Source organism: Crocodylus porosus, unplaced genomic scaffold (assembly GCF_001723895.1).
Source record: "Crocodylus porosus isolate Cpor-Errol unplaced genomic scaffold, CroPor_comp1, whole genome shotgun sequence".
Taxonomy (NCBI): Eukaryota; Metazoa; Chordata; order Crocodylia; family Crocodylidae; genus Crocodylus; species Crocodylus porosus.
Genome location: NW_017728886.1, coordinates 229,949,394 through 229,960,212, shown reverse-complemented (window position 1 = coordinate 229,960,212; position 10,819 = coordinate 229,949,394). Strand labels below are relative to the sequence as shown.

The following is a 10,819-nucleotide window of genomic DNA, read 5'->3' as shown; positions in this document are numbered from 1 at the left end:
TTAGGGGTGATAAACACTGTGTTATCAATTCCCTCCTGAGCTGGTCAGGGGTGGGGAAAGGCCATCCTGCCAGGGCCTGGCCATGCCCGCCTCAGCTTAGCTCTGTGGAAGGAAAGGGAGGGCTGCTCTAGCACCCCCCAGCTTTTAACCTGAGGCATGTGCCTGAATTTCTGGGGTGTCTGTACAGTTACAAACTGATTCAACTAGCCAGGTGAGACTAATTTGAAAAGATTGAATCAATTCAGCCTGAATGTCTGTCCCTAGCCAATATGGTTGAAAAGGAACTGATCACTAAAGAGGTACCACTAAACTGTTCACAACCGCTTGATTAAAAATCATATAGAAAAGAATTGTGATGTAATGGAAGCTGCTTTAGAATGTATAACTAATCTGGTCTGTTATATTAGGAAGAAAAGGAATTGGGAGAGAGAAGAGCAGCAGAGCTAACTCGTCTGACTGGACTCTTTATTCTAAGAAGAACGCAAGATATCATAAACAAATTTCTCCCTCCAAAAAAGGAGAGCATACTCTTCTGCCGACCAACAGCCTTGCAGCTTGAACTCTATCGAAAACTGCTTAGTTCTCGCATTGTTAAATCTTGCCTACAAGGGGTCTTAGAAAATAGTCCTCATTTGATATGCATCGGAGCTCTGAAAAAACTCTGCAACCACCCTTGCCTTTTGTTTAAAGCCATAAAGGTATCTATTCTATTCTGCTTCAACAGAGTTAGGAATTAGACATTCCTATACACAAGGGCGGGAGTACTTTTAAAGATCTTTGTGAGGGAGCTCATTTAATACGCTTCCTCTGCCTCAAATAAGATCTGCTTTAGAAAACGAGTATAGCTTTAAAAAAAAATTAACCATTAGAAATATCGGAAAATCTGGATATATATGAGTAAAAACTCTGAGCCGGTCCCCACTACTGTATATTATTTTATTGATTCTAATGCTTCTGTTAATTCACTTGCCTACCCAGCCTTGATATCGTCCCCTGAAAATTTGTAAAAATATGTTACAATGAACAGACTGTAAATCCATTGTTTTCAAAGGAATACATTTTGAATGTATTATAAAGCTAGTTTGTACTGCAGACCTTGACAATTAAGGCATTTTGTCAGATATACTGAGTCAACTATGGAACAAACACTCCATAAACTCTATTCCAAGTGGCAGCCACTGAAGCCTCTATGACTACAAGGCCTGTATAGTACACACAAGCTGCTTGTTGCTAGCTCTTCACCCTTTTTTAGGGCCTAGGCAGATTACATTTATGGTATGATTCTGGTGTGAACCAGCATTGTCCCTCACCTGAACCTAGAAAGCAATGCTGCCCCATGCTTGATCCAGGGCAGCAATGCTGGGTCCCAGACCTGGGCCCCAGTGCTATTCCTTGTGCAATCCCAGGAGGGAGCACCAGGACTCGAAGCTATCCTCTGCCTCATTGCAGGAAGCAGCATCAGGCCCTTGGGTCTAGCACCTAATACTGGTCCCTACCCCATCACCAGAGGCAGCTTTGGGTCCACTCAGCCCTTGTAAACCTGTGTATCATACAGTCCATGCAGGGCTGCATCATAGTCAGGTTTATGTTTCCTGGGCAGAGGGAGCTCATCAACTCCTCCCCATCTGGCCCCCTCTAAACCCACAGGCAGCCCTGCCTGGTATGTGGGTATAAACTTGCCATGCGTGTGGAGCCTAGGTTCCTGGGCTCTATGCAATGGCCTCTTGAAAGGGCACTTTGCATGCAATTGTGCCAGGGTTGCACAATTGGGATCTGTCCCTGATCTCCAAAATTGTGCCTTGCCATACACATATGGCATGGCAGGATGTATAGTTGTTGGAATCCAGAATAAGATCCCATCATGCCATTAAATTAACATCTGCCAGAACACTTGCTGATTGAAGCTAGAGGTTACAGGCTCTACACCACAGATTTAGTAGGTTTCTTCTTTCTCTAGTTCCTGTGATATCCAATCCCACTATACATTACTTCAGAATTTCTGGAATAACAGCAGCAATGACACAGGTAACTAGATTGATATGTTAATTAATAACTACCATTAGAGTCAAATTCTTAAGTGCAGAAGTTACTTAAAGCTTTTATCTCAGGCTGTGTCTGAATATGCCTATCAAGCAGACTGCAGTGTAGCGGGTCAATACTCCAACCAATTTAAAATTATCTTGTGTATGTATCAGTAGCAATGTAGTTGCAGCAGCACAGACTTCGATACAGGCTCATTTACTACATTTATCTAATTGGCCTGTTTGGATCTTGTGCTGCTTCCTTAAAAATAAATGTCTCTGATGCTCCATAATAGATTACCATAGAATGAAGCAGGTGTAAACATAGTGTCAGCTTCTCTCATGTTTAAAAAAAAAGAGATGAACAAGCAGGCACAAACTAATAGTATTTCCTTCTCTGTACTTTATCCAGATATAAATAAGACCTGAAGATAGAAGATACACATCGACTTTGACTTTATTATTCTTAAACTGTGTAAAACTGTGTATTAGAGTAAACAGTATGAAGTTATTAAACGAGGTTATCAGCATCAGTATCTATATGAATTATTGGTTGTAGTAATGAAACTATTTACAAAATAATTTTTAAATTTTCTTTAGAAAATACATACAATGCCAATCTTTTTTATAGGAAAAAGAGTGCAGTGGAACTTTTGATGAACACGATGAATCAAATCTTTATGAAGGCTTGGTAAATGTTTTCCCACAAGATTATGCCTCGACCACTTTTGCTGAGGCTGATTCAGGAAAACTGCAGGTGCTGGCAAAGTTGTTAACAGCAATCCGGGAGCTCAGCCCTGCTGAAAGGTAAGAGCAAAGGAAAAGAAAAAATTATTATTTACATCTTAACTAAGGTGATCCTTCTGATTATTCCTCCTCAACATAGCGACAGTGTGTTTCCTTTGCCAGTCTAGTGTAGCTGCCAAGGATACTTAACACACATACTATGCTAAGACCTATGCTTATTTTACAACTAGTAACTGAAGACTCGCAGTTGACACACTTGTTAAGAGTACTTGTTCATGTTATTTCCAGACAAATAGTATTTTTGGCTTCTTTTCATACTGAACTTTATTAGCTAAGCAAATAACACACTGAAACTAGCGTGCTGCAACATGGTACCTTTTACTTGCACAGAACTGTTTATCTCCTTGGGGTAATTGTTTAGTGCACTAAGTATTTAAAATTGCCTAGCAAAGATATTTGTACTTGCTAGATTATGAGCTGTTTCTAGCGGTATGGTCAAGTTTATAACTATTGTTCAGTGTTTGCCTCTTACTCCATGTTAAAAGAGTCCAAGACTCAGATCCTCAAAGGTATTTATTTATATTTAATTTCCATCAAAATCGGTAGGAGTTAGTTGCCTTGATGGGCATCTTTTAATACCTTTGTGGATCCAGCTCTGTAACCATCTCTATAAGTCTTTTCAAAAGTTATCAGGGAAAAGTACCGCCCCATCATTTTGGTTCTAAGGGAGATAGTTGTCTCCTGTTGCTGAATGACAACTCAGAGTGAGCAACTTTGACTCTTCCTGTATACATTCTGGACTATTTTGTAATACTTTAAGAAAACAGTTGTCCCTTAGCTATGCTTTACTCTGCATTCACCAGCATTTAGTTGTATTTTCTGTATGTTGCTCCAGATTCATATCTTTTACACTGTATTTATCCTACTTCAGAATATCTTTCCTATTGAAGAATAAAAACCAGGTGTGAATTGGAGTGGTTTTTCAAGCCCAGAGTCCAGTGTGGTTTCACTTAACGCCATCCTGTCACAGCAGAATTCGTGAATGCATAATTTGTTACAGATACATTTCCACTAATGACATATGGAGTCTTGGACCCCTTGCTGGCTTTTTCCCTACAATACATCCCTTATATCTCATTGTTTTTAGATTTAATATTAAGCAATTTTTTTTTTATAATTTAAGTTCCATTCATTCTGTGCCCTTCAGGCAGAGCTGGAAATGAAATGCTCCATTTGGTTAATATTTTTTGTGGCTGATGTTAGACTGGCTGTTTCCCTTACTCAGGACAGTCTTTCCCAGGAGTTAAAGAGAAAGAAACATTCTGCATTTGCAGATTTCTGAGATGGAGGGTGTAGACATGCAGATAATTTATGTAGAGTAAAAATGAGTGCAACTTTACCATGTATCATGTACTTCATAGTAACTGCCCCATGTGAAAGCCCTTACCTTGCAGCAGCTGAAAGCTTAAACAACGGCAGCTTTTCTCTTGATTGGCATGTTGACACCTCTCACTGTACCATGTGGTGCCATGCTGAAGAACGCCACATGATTTTCTGTGCTGTGTCCTGAATGTGAAGCAGGGTAGCCACATTTGCACAGTACTGTACCTGAGCTAAGTAGCTCTACTGAGAGGCACAGCCAATTAATCTAACTGCAGTTAGCATTCATCTACCGCTGGCTAAGAGTATGCACGTGGGCAGTCATCATGCAGCACCTGAAGTGCAGTAAAGCTCTGTATCTTTTTACCTATCAAGGTGTTAATGGAGTTACAGTGCATAAAAAAAGATCAGTGATATAGTACAGGTAACTGCACAGTCAGTAGTTCAAAGAACCAAAAGACCAAATTTACCAAAAATTGTGATAATACCTGCAACTATGAAATGTCTTTTGCCCTCCGCTTTCTCTTCTTTCATGTTATGCAAACCCCGAAGTTTGGGGAAGCAACATTGGCTTAAAATAGACCTCCGTTTGTCCTATCAGTAGTTTATCTTGTTCGAATTCTCTCAGGTTCTGTGAAAATATTCATAGCAGCTTTTTGTTTAAGTGAAGCCAAAGTTATTATTTAATAGTTATGATAGCACCTTGTGTAGAAATATGTAGTATCCAAAATAGGTCCAAAATAGCAGACCTATTTTGTATAAATGGAAATCTAAATCTAAATTAAATAAGTAAACCCCTTCAATTTGTACATTAAGCAGAGTCCTGCTGGAAAGACAGTGCTTTCAAATTTGAAAGCTTAAAGGCAGGTATAATGCAGATTAATCAATTTTGTGCCTTTGTTTGCAAAATGAAACATTCTATTTGTCAAGATATTTGAGTAAAATGAGGCTGATGAGCAACTGTGTGACTTGTAGTTTTATTTTTTTTAGTTGCCTGCAATAAATAAAAATATTATAGTTTTATTACCTTCTGCTGCTTGTGTGCAACTAAGTTCTTTGTTTCTCTGTTTGACAGAGTTGTGCTGGTGTCTAATTACACCCAGACACTGAATATATTACAAGAGATGTGCAAGCATTATGGATACTCTTATACCAGACTTGATGGACAAACGCCTGTCTCCCAGAGACAACAGATCGTTGATAGTTTTAATAATAAATTCTCTCCAGCATTTATTTTTTTGCTAAGTTCAAAGGCTGGAGGTGTTGGTCTGAACCTTGTTGGTGCATCTCATTTAATTTTATATGATATCGACTGGAATCCAGCTACTGATATTCAGGTTTGATACAACTGTTTATATCAGGGATGGGATGTAGACCAAATAGGGTTTTGATTAATGTGGAAGTGGCTTCTAAAATATCAAATCTTAAATCTCTTGCTGGTCTGTAATTGACTATCAGTCTACATGCATCTAGACAAAGATAATATTGGAAGAAAGTCCATGTTTGTGGAGAAAGGCAGGTTGTTTAAGTTAGCGCTATTCCTTTATCAAAAGTATCCCTGCAGGTTTGAACCCATGTTAATCAGATATGGGTGTGGACGTATATAACACCTAGGGTAGTTTTGGTGAATGGTTCAGAAGAGTACCTGGAAAATCAGTTACTATTTTGAACCTGGTGCACTGTGCACCAGGTACATATTACGTGTGGACATAAAGCATTCTGTGACATAGGTCTGGTTGGTCCTCCAGGCATCCCACACTGCATTGCTCTTCTCCTCCCTGCCCCCCCCACCCACCAGCCCACCTTGCAACCAGCAATTCCAGTATGCAGCCAGAACTCTACTGATGCTTTCCCCCCAACCCTTTTGTTAGTACTTTTTTCAGTAAGCTCCCTTGTACTGCTTGGTTATAAAAGCTATCTTTTTAACAACCAGCTATGTCTGATTCTTTGCTAATTGACAAGGATGTGTATCCCTCCTTAATGTAGAGTGCCACAGCCCCACCGTTCCTTCCTATCCTGTCCCTCTTGTACAGCCTATAGCCCTTGACATTCACTGCCCAGTCATGTGTTGGGTCCCACCACGTTTCAGTGATCCCCACTATGTCCGGGTTGGTGTCAGCTAGCAGGAGAGTAAGTTCCTCCTGCTTGTGTCCCATACTATGAGCGTTTGTGTAGAGGCATTTGAGGCCCCCTACTTTCAGCATTACCCTAGCCCCTGTTGCTTACCTGTGTCTATGTTCCACTCATCGGCCTAGGCTGGGCTGTAGTTGTGGGTGTTGGTTAGTCTGGCAGTCCAGTGTCTCCTCCGCCCTTGTCTTCCCCTTCCCCCAGCAAACCTAATTTAAAGCCTGCCGGAGGAGATCCGCCAACCTAGAAGAAAACACACACTTACCTTTAGGGAAAGTGTGGAGCCCATCCCATCTGAGCATGTCTCTTGTTGTGATGTGCCGGTCATTGTTAAGGAAGCCAAAGCTTGCCTCGAGACACCATTCCCGAAGCCTCATGGTCAGGGCAGTTAGGATCTGGAACCAACTTCCAAGAGACATGGTGCTGGCTCCTACCCTGGGGGTCTTTAAGAGGAGGCTTGATGTACACCTTGCTGGGGTCGTTTGACCCCAGTACTCTTTCCTGCCATGGCAGGGGGTTGGACTCGATGATCTGCTCAGGTCCCTTTTGACCCTAGAAACTATGAAACTATGTCTTGCCTCCCTACTCTATCTCTGCTCGGCCCCTCATCATATTTCCCTCAATCCCTGGGAACCCAAGAACATGGGTCCAAGCACTCATTTCTCTTCCCCACTGCCTTCTTTCCCCACTACCCCAAGTGAGGTAAACATACTACTTGTCAGTTCAGGCTACTGAATTTTAGTGAACTCATGTTTGAGAGAGAAGGGAAACCAAAACATGGGACTATCCTGTGGGACTCTCGGAGCATGGATTCAAACACTCGTCTTCTGTTCCCTCCCCATCACCCCTTGCTCATTGTAAAGCATGCTGGGTTAGGTGCTCATTCACACCCTTTGGTGCCTGATCCACAGCACGTCAACCCCTGAAAGTTGACTATTCTGCTTGGAATGCTAGGACACTGTGCATGTGAACACCTCTGACCCATGAGAGTTGTGAACTAGTTCCTAGTTATAGATAGGGAACAGTTCAGTTGTTATGTGTGTTGTATGTGCCTTGTGTTGTAACATGCAGTCAGAGCTGCTGGTGCCTAATTTGAAAATTCAAGGTAAAATAAATTTAGAGCACTTAACTGTGGCAAACAGCATACACGACAGAGGAATCGATATGTTTTCTCTCTGGAGGGATGTCTTGCATGGCCCTGGCTTCCATCATCTCTATTTTTTTTTTCCAAAAGTGAAATCAAATTACTGATCAGACTACATAGCAAATACTGCTGAAGAGAGGTCCTGAGTATAGTGTAGAAAGAGGAAAGAAGTCAAGTGGTAACAGATGTTAAAAGAAAACTAGTGCTATTCTTGTAATTATTACAGAAGTGCTTTAGGGATTTTGTTGGCATAAGAACATTTTAATAATTCTGTATTTTTTAAAAAAACCCTTCTAAATGCTAGGCCTCCATTTGTACACGTATATTAATTTTTTAACCCCTGAAAGGAACTCTTAGGTATTTTGCTTTGTCTTTGTTTCAAATTCTGCTCACCATGGTCACTTGGGACGTGTTTCAAGAAACACGCTCTGGTAAAATAAACCCCAGACGCTTCAGCTTGCAAAATACTGCATCTTGTGTTACATGGACATGTGCTGGATATGTATTTGTGATGCAATGAGTAAGTGGCATAAGTGGTAAAAAGCAAATTTATTTAAAAAATATTTAAAATGGCTGTACCTAAAATTATAATAGTAACACAGTCAAGGATAACGTTGCGGGAATGTATTATTTTGATATTGTTCCTTTTAATGAGCTAGCAGAGCTTGGCATTTGCTCAGAAGAACATGCATATTTTGGCTAAATCTCTTTTGTATAATGGTCTTTTAAGATCTTTTCTATTTTACCTTCTTCAGGCAATGGCCAGAGTGTGGAGAGATGGTCAGAAACATACTGTGCGTATTTACAGACTGCTAACTACAGGTCAGAAATATTATAAATGTAAATGGTATTCTAGCATACCCTCGAGGGAGGAAATGTGAGCTATTAATAGTGTAAAAAAGTAGTGAATTTTGTAAAACATCTGTTATAAAGGACATGAAAACATTTACATTAGACTCAGTTACTGAAAATAGAGGGAGATCTCTCATAGATGCAAAGGGTAACCAGTTGCCTTTACTTTGTTCTAAATACTCTTTAATAACTGAAAATATTATGTTAACGTTTCCAGATTATCCCATTGTCAGGGATTTTCATCTTTTATAAAACTAGTCTAAAATTAACCTTAATGTATTCGTTGTCTTTCAATGCAGGCTCAATAGAAGAAAAGATTTATCAAAGACAAATCAGCAAGCAAGACATTTCTGGGGCAGTTGTAGATCTTTCCAAGACATCTGAACATATTCATTTTTCCACTGAGGAGCTTAGAAACCTCTTTATACTACATGAAGATTCCAGCTGTGTTACCCATGACTTGCTTGAGTGCAGTTGTATGGCGAAGAAAGACCATCAAAGTGAGTTTTTTCTTTATTTCTCTGGCACTTGCAGGGTTGAGACGTCTTTTTTCAATGACCAACCACGTGTTTAAAAAAAATCTGAAACCTGGTGCAAAAGGATTAAAGTAATGATGCTTTTTATTAAATCCTCATGACATTGTCTCACACCTTTTTTTCCAATCAGTAGGACTCCTGTATTAGATGGCAATGAGAACAGTTTCATTTCTTGAAACGATGACTTTTACTTTAGCTGAACTAGTAACAGTGGTCACAACCAAATGAGAGCAATTATACTTACTCAGAAAGTGTCAAGAGAAAAAGGAATTAGTAAGAACACAATGGACCAGATCATCAGCTGCTACAAACTGATATATGCCAGTTTATACCAGTTGAGGTTCTGGCCAAAGGTCATAATAAACTTATGAAAGCTCATAATAAACTTTCATGATATAGCTACCACCTAAAAACTAGTGATGAATACAGTTAGTTTTGGGGTGCTGATCCATCCCTTACTTGCTACCTGCTATAGACCCAGGGCAAAATACTCCCGCCTCCATTGAATGTTCCTTATTTCTCCCTGTCTGCTTGAAAACTATCCCTTTTTGTTTTCTTTCTGCATTCATGTTTTTTTAATACCTTATGTATAATTGATTCAAAATTAGGGATAGGATTTTTTATTTTTTTTAATGCTTTGATCTGAGTTTAGTAAAGGCACCTCTCCATCACTTCTTAAGCCCTGTGGCCATCCCAGTTTCTCAGAAGTGGCATCTCTTACCCAATAACTTCCTGTCCAAAGTGGTGTGGATGTTTATTTCTTTTAAACAGACACTGTAATCTATAGTAATACGAGCCAATACAATGCATGTAATTTTAAAAAATGTAACTTCATCAGCATTAAGTAAAAATGCAGCTGGTGAGAATTATACCTGGCACATCCCTGTAAGCCTGCTGTCGAAACATATACCTGTCCTCTTACCAACAGAGCAATAAAACAGAGGTTGATTGAGCCTGGTGGAATACTAGTCTCCAGCTGATTGATGAAAGTTTTGCTCATATTTTTTCCCATCATGTCCCCACCTAAGTCAGGAAGTATTTGGTTAATTCAGCTAGGATGCTTTTATAGTACAAGAAGTGTTTTTGGTTTTCTGCTTATTGTGAAAGCACCCTGGAGAGTAGTCTATTGATTTCAGTGTGCCTTATGGGTGTTTGGTTTTTGTTTGGTTTTAATGGCTAAAAGATTGAGCTTCTGTTCTGGAGTGGAGGAAATGAAACTCATATGATTGCATAGCACACATGGCACTAGTGCAATGTCTGTTTTTTGCCTACCATCTTGATAGCAGTGTTGCTCAAGTAAAACAGCTACTGCAGTATTGTTTTATGGCAACCATTGAGCCTTTTGGATCATGGTATATGCATGAAAGGTCACTTAGATCTTCAATGCATATGCCTAGGCAGGAGGTTGCTTTTTTTGAGGAGTGGAGGCTGCCCAGATCTTTCATCTCCCCTTTAGGCCACTCAGAGAGAATCCAAAGGCCAAACTGAGTCTGACATTTGGTGCTTCCATTGCTGTATTTGTATAAGCACATGGGAATTGAGCCCAGGTCTCCTGTGTGGCAGACAAGGATTCTACCAATGAACCACAGGGGACTCTCTGGAGTATTGTAGGCCTTCGTAAATAAGCATATAGTTTCATAGTAGGGTCAGAAGGGACCTGAGCAGGTCATCAAGTCCGACCACCTGCCATGCCAGGAAAGAGTACTGGGGTCAAACGACCCCAGCAAGGTGATCATCTAGCCTTGTCTTAAAGACCCCCAGGGTAGGAGCCAGCACCACTTCTCTTGGTAGTTGGTTCCAGATCCTAGCCGTCCTGACAGTGAAGTAGCACCTCCTGATGTCTAATCTGAATTTACCCTCTGCCAGCTTATTTCTAGTCACTCCTGGTAGTGCTCAGGGAAACAGGGAATCCCCAATGCCTGCTGGTCCCCTCTGACTAGTTTGTAACAGGCCACTAGATCCTCCCTCAGCCTTCTTTTATGGAGGCTGAACAGATTCAGGTCCCATAGCCT

At 40.4% G+C, this 10,819-nt stretch overlaps 1 protein-coding gene across 1 annotated transcript in view; it reads left to right on the top strand.

Annotated features, from left to right (window-relative positions):
• Positions 1-10,819, top strand: part of RAD54B (RAD54 homolog B (S. cerevisiae)) — a 107,979-nt gene that overhangs the window by 95,687 nt on the left and 1,473 nt on the right. The window contains exons 10-14 of the mRNA XM_019550571.1: positions 408-698; positions 2,653-2,828; positions 5,224-5,485; positions 8,175-8,241; positions 8,571-8,771. Coding sequence (XP_019406116.1) covers positions 408-698; positions 2,653-2,828; positions 5,224-5,485; positions 8,175-8,241; positions 8,571-8,771 — 997 coding nt within the window. The remainder of the gene's footprint in view (positions 1-407; positions 699-2,652; positions 2,829-5,223; positions 5,486-8,174; positions 8,242-8,570; positions 8,772-10,819) is intronic.